Here is a 17,152-nt window from a genome sequence, read left to right as displayed (position 1 = left end):
ATTTGGTAATCTCCACTTGATGCTTGGATGAGAATTTTAGTATCATGATTATATGTGGCAAATTTGAGTAGTAGAGTAATGGTAGGAGCAATCTCCTTGTTGTGACTTTGAAGCAAAAATTTGGTAGAGTATTAGTGCCAAGGATACAACCTCTAAGATTTCTTTTTTAACCTTCTCCGACTCTCCCAAGTCATAAACCCTCCCTTAAAATGGCAAAGGGTATCTGTTCTCTCTTTCAGTCTCTCTTTGCCAAGTCATCATTTGGCCTAATTGCAACACATGGCAAGACAAAGTCCTCACTTCTTGAGATTGCGACTCATGGTGGAGCAAGTCTTCACTCTTTGAGATCATGATATGTGGCAGAGCTAAATCTTCACCCCTTGAAATCACTTGTCAAGACAAAGTCTTCACTCGAGATTGCGACTCATGGTGGAGCAAATCTTCACTCTTTGGGATCATGATATGTGGCAGGGCTAAGTCGTCACCCCTTGAAATCACGACATGTGGAAGAGCTAACTACATATGCCATGTGTTGGATGATGTAGATTATGTTATGCCATTTGGAGCTCGTGTTGGCGCCACATGTCACTTATTTACCAATTCCTCTACTGGCGTGTGGCTTAAGTAGTACTTTCTCTAATCTGATTTTGGTGGTGGTTGACCGTCAATCATACTTCTATCTTATAATCCATCCAGATTTGACCGAAAGTTTGATTGTGGAAATTAACAAACTATTTGATTGAACTTCCATACTTTGACTATTGGGAGTTTCGATTTTGACCATCGATCAATTGGTGATCAAGTTTCTTCAATATGGACCATTGATAAATGTCGATGATTTAGACCGTTGATCAGGGTTTTAATTTTGGTGATCAAATTTTCATATTTACGACTTTGAACATTTGTTGCATTCTATATGATCAATCATATATTTCGTACAATGACCAGTCATACCCTTTGGAAATATATACAACTAAACTCTAAGCATTAGTTAGACCAAAACAAAGGGATTTATTATTTTTAAAACATTCTTTCATGATTTTAAAAATGGTTTTAAATAAACTTTTATTCCCCAATGCTCCAAAACATACTTTTACCTAATAATTAGAATTTTATTCACTATCGTCTTACATATATAGAGTTTTTTAGATTTTCTATGAATTATATGAGGCATTGTATTATTCCCCAATTTTGGAAGACATGGCCCAAACCCACACAACCAAAGAAGGCTCACATATCCAAGTGTATTAGAAGATGAGCCCAAGCCCATCAGAACAAGGAAGACAATGTATCTAAAAGACATAGAAGATACTCTCAAGGCCCTCGGATCAAGGAGAAGACCCATAGGCCCACGTACATTGATGACATGATGGTAAATAAAGGGTCATCTCATAGAGATTGACATTGATATAATTAAGCTAAAGTTCCAGAGTTAAAACTCTAAACCCTAAACCGGGGTATTATTATAATATAATAGTTTCATAAATCTATATATAGAGTTTTAGGGGGGAGGGTTCCCTTCTCCCTCCGGTTTCTCCCAATGGGTTTTTTTTCCGTTTTTCTCCGTGAGTTAAATTCATGGAATCCTGAAAATCAACAACCCATGACTTCGATATAGTGAAAATGAACAAATTAGTAAATTAAAGGTTGCAGCCAAATTTTGATTAAATATCATTTGTGGGTAGTTATATTGGTTAGTAGGCAATCGACTGTGTCTAGTGTGTTTAACGGCCCAATTGAGATTACAAGACTTGTTTAGCTAAGATTAAGCTGTTCAAACCAAATCTCGACTCTTCAAGTCGTCTCTCCTCCGACACTCCCCCGAACGTTCCTAGAGTGCGCATTACGCATCCTACCCCTACTTAAAAAACAGTAATTACATAACAGAAGCCCTTTTCTCTCTCGTTTGGGAGATAAAAAAGGAAATAAAGGCTCGCATTGTCTTTCTCTCTCTTTCTCTATCCAACCCTCGGTCAGACAGGCGAAGACCCGGAAGCACGCAAGCCAGCATTCCTAAATCCCAATCTATCCCCTCAGTCAGGCGGCCGAACCTCAGCGTGAATGTCTTCTCTGCAACTGCCCCGTCCTCATCAATGAAATTCTAGAATGTTTACTATTCTAGACGAACTGCCTGTTTCGTGAAACCCTTTCTTTTCTCTATTTGAGAACCCTACCTAGTTTCGTTTATACTCTCTCTCTCTCTCTGCGTCTCCGCCATGGCTGCCACTGTCGACGGCGATGAGAGGGTGATCGCGGCGGCGCAGCAGATTCTCAAGTCACTTGGAACCACCAAGGCCGACACCAAGGACATGATCCTGATACTCTCCAACTTCGACAACCGCCTCTCCACCATCACTGATCTCATTCCTGGCCCCAATCCTCTCGAGTCCGCCGAACAGGTCCTCCTCCGCTGGGACCCTCCCTCTCACTCAGCCGCCCCCGGTCCTGCTCCCCTCCCCTGGGACGACTCCCCCGACGATGCTTCCGATTACCTTGCTGCCGTCGACGATGTCATCCGAGTCGCCGGTGCCCTCTCCCTCACCCCCGCTGGCGAGATCGACCCCCTTTCCGACCGTGCTGAGTCCCTACTCCAACTCGCCATGGCTCGCCTCGAGGACGAGTTCAAGCACTTGCTTATCCGCAACACTGTCCCCCTCGACGCTCCCCGCCTCTACGGCTCCATCCGACGGGCCTCCTTCGCCTCTACTGAGGATGACTTCGACGCTTCGCTCGAGGAAGAGGAGTTGCATCAAGACCTGGAGCAGGAGACGCCGCGATTCACCGATCGACCCCGCGCCCCCTCCGTTTCTGAACTCTGCCCCGTCGAGTTGGTTCGGCCAGACTCCATCGCCGACCTTCGGGAAATTGCCGATAGAATGATCCGTGCTCGTTACGAGAAGGAGCTCTGCCAGGTGTATTCATCGGTTCGGCGCGATGCGCTTGACGAATCCCTCTCCATACTCGGGGTCGACCGGCTTAGCATCGAGGAGGTGCAGAAGATCGAGTGGCCAGCGCTTGACGACAAGATGAAAAAGTGGATCCAGGCAGTCAAGATTGTCGTCCGCGTCCTACTCGCCGGTGAGAAGCGCCTCTGTGAGAAGATCCTCGGCGGATCGCATCCCATCAAAGAGATCTGCTTTACTGAGACGGCCAAAGGGTCTCTTATGCAGGTGCTTAACTTCCCCGAAGCCATCGCCATTAGCCGGCGCTCTTCCGAGAAACTGTTCCGAATCCTTGACATGTACGAGGCATTGGCCGAATTGATACCTGATCTTCGGTGCCTCTTCCCTGACGAATCTGGTGATTTTCTTTATGGTGAAACGGAAGCAATACTCTCTGCCCTCGGAGAGGCGGCAAAGGGTACGTTCGCCGAATTCGAAAATGCAGTTCAGCGAGAGACCTCTCCGAGATCACAAGGCGGCGAAATCCACCCTTTAACTCGGTATGTTATGAATTACGTCAGGTTACTTGTAGATTATAGTAATACCCTGAACCACCTTCTCTATGAGGACAACAGCAATCCTTCTATGGGTCATGAAGATGACGAATTGAGCTACTTGAAAGATGTTACTCCGCTGGGTCGTCGGATACTGCGTTTGATATCTTCTCTTGAGTCGAACTTGGAAGAAAAATCAAAATTTTATGAGGACGCCGCTATGCTGTATATATTTTTGATGAATAATATCCTCTACATTGTTAAGAAAGTGAAAGATTCGGAGTTAAGGGAATTGTTAGGAGACCACTGGGTTCGGAAGCGAAGGGGTCAGGTACGTCAATATGCCACAAGCTATTTTCGGGCGTCTTGGAGCAGAGTCTTGTCCTGTTTGAGGGACGAAGGGTTAGGCGGAGGGAGTTCTAGTAATGTTTCTAAGGTGGCCCTTAAAGAAAGATTTAAAAATTTTAACCAGGGCTTTGATGAAATTTACCGGAATCAAACAACTTGGAAAGTCCAGGATTCCCAGCTTCGTGAAGAGCTACGTTTATCTATATCAGATAAAGTTATTCCAGCTTATCGATCTTTTTTGGGAAGATTTGGTGGGCATTTAGAGATTGGAAGGCATGCAGGGAAATATATAAAGTATACGGCTGATGACTTGGAGAATCTAATAATAGATTTGTTTGAAGGTTCCCCAGGACCGCTGTGTCATCCAAAGAGAAAGATTAGTACTTAGTGTGAGCATTTGTTCCCGTTGCTGAGTGTGGGCATTCAGGCTTCCACTGAATTTAAAGCGAGTAATTTGTTGTTGACTGTTCTTGTTTATGGCTTATAATTAACAGAATGCTCAGATACTTGTCCATGTCTGTTAACAGTGTATTGTAAGGAAACTTGTACATGTGCTTTAGTTTTTGGAAGTCCAAATTCTTATTCAAGTCCTGTGAATATTTCATAAGATTTGATAACAAAGACTAGTTATTAGAGTTGAATGGCTTTTTCTTTCTTTGTGTAATTTCATAAATTTTAGTCTTCAGAAGAAAACATCATGTAGTTAAGGTCCCTTGGCGATTTCATAGTCGGACTGCTGAATCTCTGCTGCCTTTTTCTGAGTTGAGTTCTGTTGACTGATCAAAGTTTAATTTGTACTTGTGCTTGTTCAATCTTTAAACTTGTACTGTTGTTTTCACTAGTTGTTTCTAATTTTCCGTGTGAGAGTTTTTTTCTTTTATTTCCTGAGAAATGCATGGGAATGGTTGTTGTTCTCTTGTTGAGGATTATCATATTGTGGTGATTTGGTTTAGAACTTAATATTTTTTTGTTTTTTGTTTTTGAGAAGTGGACTTATACATAAATTACTTAATCTTGCCTCTTCTAGTTTTATTGTGATGGTGGAGAGTTTTGACTTAGTGTTATACATCGAGTAAAATGGAGTCCCATGGTTGTTTGTTCTTACTTATAGGTGACTACAATATTTTATTTGTTGTGTGATGTTTGGTTGGTGGCGGTATCTTATATTCATGTGTGTGTGTTAATCTTTAATCTTTAAAAAGAAGGGGCGTTGGGGTCTCTTCCTTTCAAATGTATGACATGAAATCTTCAATCACTATCTCACTTCCAATAGAGACTGTTCACTGTGAGCAAAGAGGTTGTTGGTATATATCTCTTGTGTAGGAATGTTTTTGGTTGGTCTGCTTCAGCAACATTAGTAATTGATCAAGTTGGAAGAGTGCAAAAAATATACTGGCAGAGAGATATTGATGGAGAAGTGCTATAGTCACCCCCTCCCCTCCCAAGCAAAAAAAACAGAAAACCTGGCCAAGGATAAGGCCTAATCCACTGGTGGCAGCAAAATTGACTCTATTGCCTGGTAAAAGTAACGAAAACATGAAGAAAATGGCATGTCTTCCTGTTGTGTTTCATTGGTGGGTGAACGATGATCAGATTGAGGAGAGAAAGGGACTCACTTAAGAAGACCGATGAATTATAACAAGTATTTGGTTAGGATTTGTACGTTTCCAGATTGCAAAGTTATGGTTAACTTATAGACAGTTCTTTCATGCCTGCAAGCATTTATTCACACTAACTTGTGCGTAACTCATAGACAGTTCATTCATGCCTGCAAGCATTTATTCAAACTAACTTGTGGTTAACTCATAGACAGTTCTGTCATACCTGCAAGTCTTTATTACCTAGAGTGTGATCATATCTCTGGAAGAAGGGGCTTCCTGCCAACATCTTTTTGTTGTCGAAGCTCCCTCCCTTTGTAAACCACTGAGGTTCATGGAGCATTCGTGAACTTTCGAAGAAATTGTTAGTTTCTAACTTCCAAGTGATGCTTTTTAGCAGGTACAATGGATTGAAGATCATATTTGGTATGAGTTCTTGATTTAAATATGTAATATCTTGTAGTTGTGGTGAAGCTGATATGCATCAAATGGGAAAGGTAAGTGGGAATTGAAGTTATATTTTGAACAATTTGAACTGCTTAAAGATATGTCAACAACTCCTACCAAATTATGAAAAGTGATAATACTCTGATCTGTCATTCATCCATATGCTTATCATGACATTGAACTTAGGAATAATCTCATCTGTCATTCATCTCTATGCCTAGCATGTCAGGAGACCTGTATATTTGTTGAAAAAAATTATTTCATAATTAAAGTCTAGTTGTGTTTTGTATTATTAATTCAAATATGAGGATTGTTTTAAAAAACAATTGTGGAACATTAAATGTTATTTTTTACAAAGAGAATTTAAGAGGGTGTTTTGGAAACTTAATAACAAAGAATTGTTGTAGGTAGCACACAGAGCATGAGTGGATTTGTTTCTCTTACTATTGTATTGACTCTTGCCATCAGTTTTGGAAGATCAAGGCAAGCATGGTTTTTCGTGTTTTTTGAATATATTTGCTTCACAGACCCAAATACCCCATTCTCATGTGGCCATTTGCTATTAGTTTTACTAGGGCATCTTATGTATTTCCAACAAACATTTAAAAAATTAGTGCAAAATTTATTTTGGTTGGTTTCTTTAAGACAAACCCACATCATCCCAATTGGTCAATTACATTTTTTATTTTCTCAAAGAAATTGTTCGTTAATACCAGGTTCCATGTTTAAAGGAAGGGAGCAGGTGTTTTGAAGGCACTTGTGAAGGTAGATCAGTTGTGAGAATATTGTGAGAAGTTGTAACTTTTATGGTCAACTCATACACATTTGAGACAAAATTGTATCTCTGTATGAAAAGCTAGTTCGGTGACCGAACCAAGAGGACATTTCCCATTAACACTTTCTTGCTTTCTGTATCCTGTGTTCAGGGTCAACCTTTGACAAAATTACCGGTTTCACTGCTATCCTCAATCAAGTCACCTTACAGTTTATTCCTTTAAGTGTCAGTGCCAATGGCATGCGTCAAATTCAGAAGAAAGAGATGGCCGAATTGCAGCTAGTGTCATTGTCATGTGGTCTATTTTGAATACTTGAACTGCTTGGAAAAATGTGTCACTGCTGAGTCATAATTGAAATGGGAGCGTGGAGGCCAATCAATTGACCACAACAGTCAATTCACAATGCCCACCTTCATTTAGATTTAGATTTATAGTAACAAATTAGACTCCCTCAAGAAATGAGATAAGGCATGGTCTTGTCTACATAATACTTGACCTATGCTTGCAAAGGTTGGTTGCTCTACAATTCAGCCTTTACAGAAGCCTCTCAACTAGGCAATATTACAATACATGTATAAACAAGTAGTTACAACCAATTCTTTGTACCTATACTATATAATTACAACTTAATAAGTCTTTAATGACTTGATCTCAAAATAAAAGCTCGTACTATTAATGGGATAGAATTTTTAAATTGGGAAGACTTTTGAACTATTTTAAAGATTTAGGAGTATGAGTTCAAAGTGAACTCAATTGATTTCAAAGACAAAATACATAAGCACTTAGGATTTTTTACATGCAATAATTTGAACAAGGAAGACTGATGTCAAAGTACAAGATCTCTGATTCATATACACTCAATTAAGTAAGAAAGGTTTTGAAGTTAGCTGCATGTTGATACTTAGATTTCTAAATTTAGCCCTAAAATTTTAAAGCAAAAAAATGTCTCTTCAAATATGTTTGCTGGAATGAATAATATGATTTCAAAGTATGAGAGTAATGATTTTAATAAGAAAGATATTAAGTAAATAAAGATTTTAAAGTAATAGCTTGAAAACACATTCGAGGACGACTTCTCAAATCTTCAAATTTTAATTCCAAAATGGATTCAAATTGTGAATGTGCTCATGAGTGATAATGGATGCCTTAGCAGTTGAGAGATGTGTTGTTTGGGGAAAAATAACTTAAATGAACGAATTATCAATGCTAAAAACTGGAGCCATTGAGCATAAAAATAGACATTTTGTTGGTTTTCAAAACTCAATAAAATATTAACTAAAAATTATAAAAAGTATATATAATGTTCTTTGTGACCTACTAATCACATAGATGATTTACTTATAGATTTTGGAGACCTATCTTAGCCAACTCAAAGTCATCAATCTCTTTTTACAACTTTTTTGAAACATTCCATTTGGACAATGTCCATTTGAACAACTTCGATAGATGCCTTTTCTCTCTTCTTCAATTCGTTCTAATAGTTAGTCGAACAATTTGTCACAATGCCTCGTCTCCCTATCAAGTGTTTAGCTACTTTCACATGATTGTGGATGATCTATCAAATAATGCTTCCCACAATGCCTTAGTCTCCCTACCAGGCGTTTGGCTTTTTTGGCCTGACTGTGTAGATGATCTATCAAATAAATGCTTCCCACAATGCCTTGTCTCCCTACTTGTCAAACAATCGACTTGAAAGTACTTTTTGGCTTCTTTGGCTTGAATGTTTAGATGATCTATCAAATAGATGCTTCTAATGAAATTTATCTTTCATGTCCGATAGAAAAATCTCTATTGGGTCAAACAATCAGCTTGAAAGTACTTGTTTCCTTCTTTTTCTCTTCTTTCCCTTTTTGGGTTGTCCATTTGGATGATTAGGCGGATGAACTCTAGCAGAGGAATTTTTCTTTCTTTATCACTTGTATGGCGGACTTCATACCACATGGACAGATCGCCATGCCTTGTCGTGTTGAGAGTCCTTTTGGGCCATTAAGATACTACCTTGAACAATTGTTTTCCAAGAGTTTTCTCTCAAACATCCAGTTGAATAAGTGTTGCTAGGCCATTTGGATAGCGTGCTTTTTGGCTTGAGTTATTTGTTCTATTTATTACTTAGTCGTTCTCATGGTCATCAACCACTCAAATATATATGCCATCAAAAAATTTCTTTTGTGTTTTTAAGACCTACGTAATATACATATATAGTAGCTTAAATGTTTGTTGTCGTCAAAGTTATCTCAGTGGGGATATTGAGACCAACCTTCTACCCTTTTAGTGATGACAAACAGTGGGGTGGCTTCGAATCGAACTGACACGTGAGCCGTATCCCTGAATCTCGAGCCGAGTTCGAGATTCGGGATCGACTTGTTTAAATTAACTAGCCGAGCTCTACCAAATCCAGGTTCGACTTGACGGCTTGCGAGCCGGCTCGTTAACAGGCTAAGTCGGGAGCGGGAGCGGGAGCGAGAGCGAGAGCTAGGGGGGAAAATTCTTCCTCCCCTCGTCACCACCAAGCCCCTCCCATTTGTTGTTGTCGCCGCCTCTGTCGCCGTCGACAACTGCTCACTGGCCGCCTCTGTGGCTGTTCGTTCAATTTCTTCCTCCCCTCGCCTTTGTCTCTGTTTCCGTCGTCGCCGCTTCCGTTGCCGCCGCCTCTGTATTAGCCGTCATCCCCGACAACAGGTCCTCGCCAACGCCGTAACCCCCTTCCCTTCCCAAAAAGAGAAAGTCACTACAAGAAAAGAACAATAGAGCGAAAAACATAATGTTTTCGTATCACATTTTATCAACTAAAGCAAACACCGACGAAGCAATTAATTCTCCATATAACTCTTCGCTTCATCCATGGGAACCATTCTACTTATGACTCTCAAACTATAATAGAATAAAAATAAACTCCCTGCCAAAAACATTAAAAAATAAAAAGGAAAGAGAGGCAAGTTGTAGTAATTTGAGCACCGAACTTACCTTGGGTTTTGACGAGAGAGAAAGGAAATTGAAGTCCAAGGGGGTCTCTCGAAAGGGCTCATCTACGTGCTTAATCTCTTATTGTTCCCACACCATTATCTTTTAGTGTTCTCTTCCCAGATCTCTAAAATAGGCCGAGGACTGTCACCAGCTTTGTCTGCATTTATTTATCACTTTCGAAGAAGTAGAAAATTCTAGATGACCGAAAGACATTTACAAAATATGGCAGATTTTTGTCGAGCGCTCAAGTTGCCATGTTTCACGTCTAGTTTGGTTAATAATCATAAGATACCAGAACCAGGAGCTATAAATTTTTTCCCCCTTAAACTCTTCTTCCTCATGGCTCTTGAAGAAATTAAAAATACATTTTAGTAGAAATAAGTTTTTAGAGACTATTAGTGTCTCATGTTTTTTGTAAACATTTTTCTAATTGAAAATTCTTATTAAAAATCATATAATTTTCTAAGTAAGATTTTCCTGCCAAGATGGGCTAGAAAACTGTATAAAATATTTTTGAATAAGTATTTGACAGTTGATGCTATAATACTTTTAGCATGAGGCAATTTTCATTGTAATTTTGTGTTTGATATTTTATTTGATTAAAAAATTATCAATAAGTATAGTAATATATTAGATTGATTATTAATTTTTATTTATTTCCCTAGAAGAGGCAATAAGAAGTCCATTTAACTTTCCTAAGAAAATTTTAAAATATTTCTTGTAATTTTCCAATAAGTCACTAATAGTAATAGGATTTTATTTAAAGGTTTTTTTTGGAAATATGTATCATAGGAAAAACATTTCTAGTTTTTCCCAGAATATAAATTTTCAACCAGGGGCACTAAGGAGGCCATAGTAAATTTATGGCCAGATTCAAAAATTATAAAACAAGCTAGATGACATTTGGAGTAAAAATGATTAATATTGGTGCGTTTTAATCCATTATTGGAATTCAATCTTGAACTTCCCCTATCATTCTTTGTTTTTAAAATGTATGCATAATTTTATATATAATTTATTTAACTTATATTTTATATAGAGTATTAAATGTAGGTTAAACTCGAACTCCGCTAGAGCTAGAGCTCGAACTCAGTTAAAATTATTAGGTTCGAGTTCGATTAAAATTTTAGGTTCGAGGCTAGGGTCGGCTTAAGCTCGAGTTCGAAATATTTAAATCAAGCTTGGCTTGAACAAGGTTCGGACTTTGCTGGATTCGATGCCACCCTTATGCCCAATTTTAAGTAGAGGTCATTCCCAATTTTATATATATGCATAATTTTACATACAATTTATTTGACATGTATTTTTTGAAAAATTTTAAATGTACGTTGGAGCACAAACTCGAGACATGTATTTTTTGAAAAGTTTTAAATGAATGTTGAAGCTCGAGCTTGGTTAAAATTATTAGGCTCGAACTCGATAACAATTTTAGGCTTGAGCCTAGGCTCGGATCAAGCTCGAGTTCGAAATATTTAAATCAAGCTCGGCTCGAACATAAGCAGGTTCGGGCTCCGCTCGGCTCGATGCCACCCCTAACAAACACCCATAAGCATGTAAAGATTTGAGAGCAAATGAGTGTAAGCATATAAAAGTTTTGGGTGCCAATGAGTGCATATGCAAGAAGGTTTTTAAAGACTTCCCTTGAGTTTTTTGTACCTTACTTTTTCTATTTTTGCTTTGCATATGTTAATGCAAAGACTTTGATAGTTGCTTGCTTGTTTTGTCCATTGAATTGGTTCTACCTTAGAATTTTTATATGCACATTTAGATTTTTCTCCCTCTTTTCACATGATAAAAAGTTATAACGAGGACTAGAGAAATTCTCCCTTGCCAATATTTCATTCTCTCTCTCTCTCTCTCTCTCTCTCTCTTTATTTTTCATTTCCAGTCACTTTTGCTCTCCCTTTCTTGGACGCTCCCCCCAAGTTTGTGTTCAAGTAAGAATTTATAAGTGTACAATAAAATGACACTTAGGGGTACACCCATTTTTGGAGGGATCTTGAGACAATCATTATCTTAATTTACACAAATTTAAAATAGCCTAAAGTCAATAGTCATACCTAGGGATTTAACTTCTCTTGTGGAGCTTAGTTAACGAAGGCTTTACTCTCACCTAAGTGTACTAGTGGTTCCCTAGAAGTTAATGGCATACTACTAAGGGTGCTCTTCTTCATCATTATCTAAGGTGCATGACCTTCTTTTGGGCCATCTTCCTTTCCTTATTGTATACTCTTCATTTTTGGCCTCCTTCCATTTTCATGAGCTCTCAATTACTTTATGGTTAATATCATTCCTTTTTCATTATCATCTACTGTAATTTCATCTTTTGCTAGCCTCTTTCTCCAATTCCTTATGATGTTGCTTCTTTAACCTCATTTCTTCTTCTTCTAAAGCTATACGTGAGATTTAGTTATTTCAATGATTTAGCTTAGTCTCATTTATTCATTCATTGTTGTTTCCCAAGTTTTGTATCAGTGGACATTGTTTGAATTTATCATAGACACAAGACAACAAAACAACCATGACCAAAATAAAAACCACACAAGTCATGAGGCCACACAATCACACATATGTAATATTGAAGTTCCATGATATGTGTTCATTATATCAAAATTAGTCTCATCATGAGACTCAGAGACATACAATGACCAAAATAAAGACTATTCTATCTTTCGCCTTCTCTTGCTCCTAGTTGGAGCAACTTCTTCTTCTCTTGCTTGTGGGGAAATATCATCGTCTTCAATCTCTATAAATTTTAGAAGTTCCAACATTTTGGAACCTATGTTCCCACCAATGCCAGATGTTGATTTCAGGATTCCATAATATTAGGTCTTTAGCGTTGAGTGTAGGAGAGAAGAGGAAAGGAGCAGAGGAGTGATGTGAGGTAAATGAAGAGAGAGAGAGAGAGAGAGAGAGAGAGAGAGAGAGAGAGAGAGAGAGAGAGAGAGACATGTAGAGGAGAGAAGAAAGGGGAGAATAAGTGTTGTGGAAGATATCCAAACCCCCCCCCCCCCCCCTAACCTTTATTTATAGATCTCAAAAGTACATAAATTATAAGTTTACCCTTCATCCTAGAGAGAGTGAAGAAAAGACAAATAACATAAGATATTTACAATAATGCCACCTAAGCTTGTCTATGACTTTCAATACTCCCCCTCAAGTTGGTAGTGAAAAAAATTGTATAACCTCAGCTTGGTACATGCAAGGGAGATAATTTTGGAGTTGACTGACTTTGTGAACATATCAGCAAGTTGTCTATGAGTTGAGACATATTTAATGCTTATGATTCCTGTTTGCAACTTTTCTCTCATAAAGTGACAGTCCACCTCGATATGCTTAGTTTTCTCATGAAACACTAGGTTGGAGGCAATGCGGATTGCTGCTTGATTATCACAATAGAGTTCTATAGGGCATTATTTGTGGAATCCCAATTTAGCTACAAGAGATTTAATCTACAAAAGCTCACTTACCGCATGTGCCATGGCTCTGTATTCTGCTTCTGCACCGAACCTTGCAACAACATTTTCTTTTACTTCTCCATGTAACAAGGTTGCCTCTAACTGGAGTACAATATCTTGAAGTACATTTTTCAATCATCTAGTGATCCAGCTCAATTCACATTGACAAAGCTTTCAATATTGAGATGACATGACACTTATATAAGATCTCTTGTCCTGGTGCCTTTTTCAAGTACTTGAGGATCCTTTCCAATGCCTGCCAATGAGAAATCTGAGGTTTATGCATATATTGATTGACCACACTGATTGCAAAAGAAATATCGAGTCTAGTCACATTGAGACCTATAAGTTTGCCAATTAACCTCTAGCACTTGCCAACATTAACTTCTTCTCTCGAGCTAGCACATAGTTTTCTATTTGTCTCCATGGGGGTGTCAGCAGGGCGATATCCCACCATTCCTATTTCTTCAAGCAAGTCAAGAACATATTTCCTTTGTGATAATACCATGCTTGGATCGAATAACCTCAATACCGAGAAAATACTTAAGAAGTCCCAAGTTTGTTGTCTTGAATTCATTGCATATTTTGTTTTTTACTTGACTGATGCTATCAAAATCACTACCCGTTAGAATAATATCATCCACATATACAACAAGTAGTACAACTTCTTTCTCAGTATGCTAGACAAATACAAAATGGTCCACATAGCACCTTGGTGAACCCAAATCGAATCATTGTTTGACTAAACTTGTCAAACCAGGCCCGTAGAGATTGTTTCAGACCGTATAATGATTTTGTAAGTTGGCACACCAACTCCTCCTCAACCACATATAAATTTCCTCTTTAATATCGCCATTGAGGAAGACATTTTTTACATCTAACTGAAAGATAGGCCATTGAGAAATTGCAGCCAGAGATAATAAGAGACACACCGAATTGAGTTTGGCGATGAGAGAAAAGGTTTCCTCATAATCAATCCCATAAATTTGGGTATAACCTTTAGCCACAAGTCATGCTTGAAGGTGGGCCATCGTGCCACCTAGATTTTTTTAACAGTGGCAACCCATTTACAACATACCGGCTTTTTACCGGATGGTAAGGAAACAAGGCACCATGTTTGATTCTCGTAAAGAGTTGTCATTTCTTCGTCCATGATTGCTTTCCATCTTGGATTCTAAAAGGCCTCTTGATAAGATTGAGGAATAGCACCAAAATAAATGGAGGCAAGAAATTGACAACAAGATGGTGATAATTGATGGATAGATAAAAAATGAGCAATAGGGTGAGAGGTAGAAGGTCAAGCGCATGCCCTAGGTTCTTTTCGAAGGGCAATAGGCCAGGTATCAAATAAAGGGCCAAAAATAGGGGTGGGGAAGGAGAACTTACCTCAGAGGAATCTAAAGACTCCATAGGTGTAGTGTCGGCTAATGCTTCAGGGGGCAATGCAGGTACATCAATACGACCATGAGGTACGAGGTCATCAATTGTCACAATAGGTTTAGGAAACTCATTAGCTATAGAAAAATCAGATGGGACACCGGTGGATGGATAAAAAGGTTAGTCCTAAAAAAATGTGACATATCTAGAAACAAACAATTTCTAAAGAGACGAATTGTAACAGACATGTCTTTTCTGAGTATAAGAGTACTCCAATCTATTCTATTTAAGTAATTTGAAGCCTTATAAAGAAGATTCTTTTGACCCTTCACATACCATTTTTTCCTCACGAGGTGGACTACATCATTGTTGATCAGAAGGTGGGACAAAGAGGTATGCCACATTATAAAGAGTACCTAGTGAAATGGGGGGGGGGACTATCGAAGAGTGAAGCTACTTGACAAATAGCTATTGAACCTTGGCAATTTTAGAGGAGTTTGTAGCCTATCTGAGAGGTAACACGACAATGACGTTTGTATTATCGTTGGAGGAGCATGATACAACCAACATAGCCGAAGATGGACGTAGCATGGCCAAAGTGGGTTACACAACCAATCACGCCAAAGAGGGCATTCCAAAGTCCTATAGCAGCCCCATGTCAAGGAGATGACCTACCGGAGGTAGTAGTGGCTTCAGACAACTTCGTGGGGGCAAGACAACATGAACACGGGCGTAGTAACAGTTATGTAGACACAAGCGCACAATTGTAGAAGTTATGCAGACACTAGCCCAAAGGTGCTCGCAGAATGGATGTGTCAGGCGAGGTACACAAGCAACTGTGTCAACAACTACAATGGGTTGGATGGATTCAGGTTCAAATTTTGAATAAAGATCTATTGAAATGTCTTTGAATTGGATCTCTAGAGATTATTTAGGGCATGATAGATAATGTCAATTTTAAAATTGAATAAAAGGATTAATCCTAAGGCTTATGTGGCAAATATGTATTAGGTTGATATAGATAAATGATAAGAGTTGGCTTATCACTCTATGACATGTAAATAGATATCATATCCTCTTGTAAACTATCTCATTTTTGTACATAGAAAATTTTATATTAAAGCTCATTTCCCTTTCATTTTGTCATTATGTCTTCTTGTTCGAAAAGATTGACTAGTCTTCACCCGGAGTAAACTAAACTGCACACCGAAGTTCTAGGAGTGATTCTTCACTAAATCTAGCAGTGTGACACTCGAGCTAGTTCTCTAGGAGTCGTCCAAAATAGAAGAAATGAATCAAAGATTGAAGAAAGAGACTCTTCCCTTGCAATGGCAACTACAAAATCAATTTTTATTGAACTGGCGTATCAGTTGTAGGTTTTCCAGATGTGCAGCCACGGTCGCGGATCTTCTCTGTACAAAATTGCCACCTCACCTCGTCCCTTCTCTTTCATCTCTGTATGCCCTTGTACAACCAACGAGGCCTCGATCGTGATTTGAAGAAAGTAAATTGCTGATCGTGAATGAAACCAATTTTCCTGTTTCTTCTTCGATCTCGGCTTTGTGCGGATTGGGTACTCTTGGGAGTGTTCCGTCGGGTTAAACGACGAAGCGCTGGTTGCCAGCGGGGGGATCCTGGGCGGAGAAGAACCCCACGGAGCGGCACCTGACGGCCAGACTATCCATCTCCGCCGAGAACGAGGACGGTTTGGAGTTGGAAGCAATCGGATTCACCGTCCGGCGGTATTGACCAAGCCATTTGGCCTGCATGTAGCGGTTCTTTCTCCACGGTGGAAGGTGCATTTCCCTTTTCTTCAGAGATCGCTTCGCAGCTTCCGACACCAACCACACAATCAGCTTCAATTCCTCCGATCGCCCGACGAAAACCCTAGGCAGAACCTTAACAACTTCGGAGAACTCCTCAGTCGGTCTGGCGATCTCAAACTCTCCGGAGAATTCCAAATCAACGACATACCTCACCCAGTCGCTTCCCTGCCTGCCGCTCGGCCTCACCACGTCGATGAACTCGTAGTTCCCGCCGGTCAGACCCCCGGAGCTCTCCCACTTCGTCTTGCAGACCCCAGCATTGTACCCCAACTCCATCAAGAACGTCATCACTGCCCGCCGGAACACCTCTTTGTTCGCCCACAGCGACGAAAACACCTCCGCCGCCTTTCCAACGTCCGAATACAACTGCTTCCGGAACTGATCGTCGCCAACCGGATTCACCAGGGGCTTCAGCACCTCGCTCACATCAGCCCGGCAGGCGGAACAGAAATCATCATCCGAGTCGTCACCTTCCCTAGCAGCGTCCAGTTGAGCTCCGCCGCTGTCCTCGCAGTTATCACTCTCCACCAAGAACCCGTTAACAAGATCATCAAGGAAACAAGAATCCGCCACATGCTCGCTGCCGCTTCCGGTGGTGGCGACGGAATCCGTTTGGCTGGATCCGGCGCCGCAAATGCGGGCCTTGGTGCGGTCATCGAGTGGGTCAGTGACCCGCTTCGTCCTCACGAAAAGCGACATTTTTCCAGTGGTCCTGGCTCCCTTCCTCCCTCCCTCATGCAGGAGAGCACAAGAGGTTATATAGGGGCGCGTTTTAGAGAGAGAAAGTGGGGAGATGTGATCATAAGAGGACATAGTGGTGACATTTAAATAGGGAGGAGACTGAGGAGAGATGAGAGAGACTAAAAGTGACTATTCGGAAGGTTTTGAGAGGTGGAAGGAGATGCTAAATGAGAAAGATGAG

The 17,152-nt window shown here is 39.8% G+C and overlaps 2 protein-coding genes across 2 annotated transcripts; one reads left to right on the top strand and one right to left on the bottom strand.

Moving 5' to 3' along the window:
• Positions 1-1,966: 1,966 nt before the first annotated feature.
• On the top strand, positions 1,967-4,596 carry LOC137962527 (exocyst complex component EXO70B1-like). Its single transcript, XM_068809435.1, has one exon. It carries the CDS (start codon positions 2,217-2,219, stop codon positions 4,170-4,172), a length of 1,956 nt encoding a protein of 651 aa, XP_068665536.1. The 5' UTR covers positions 1,967-2,216; the 3' UTR covers positions 4,173-4,596.
• An 11,350-nt stretch (positions 4,597-15,946) lies between these two features.
• Positions 15,947-16,515, bottom strand: LOC137961880 (uncharacterized). The gene has a single exon (XM_068808492.1). The coding sequence runs from the start codon at positions 16,504-16,506 to the stop codon at positions 16,003-16,005; it is 504 nt and encodes a 167-aa protein (XP_068664593.1). The 5' UTR covers positions 16,507-16,515; the 3' UTR covers positions 15,947-16,002.
• Between the last annotated feature and the right edge of the window lie 637 nt (positions 16,516-17,152).

Source organism: Aristolochia californica, unplaced genomic scaffold, assembly GCF_029961685.1.
Source record: "Aristolochia californica isolate CCGP_79_NKW_82.1479 unplaced genomic scaffold, dmAriCali1.0.hap1 SCAF_4, whole genome shotgun sequence".
Classification (NCBI taxonomy): Eukaryota; Viridiplantae; Streptophyta; class Magnoliopsida; order Piperales; family Aristolochiaceae; genus Aristolochia; species Aristolochia californica.
The sequence above is the reverse complement of the archived record's forward strand: the minus strand, read 5'-3'. Positions and strand labels throughout refer to the sequence as shown.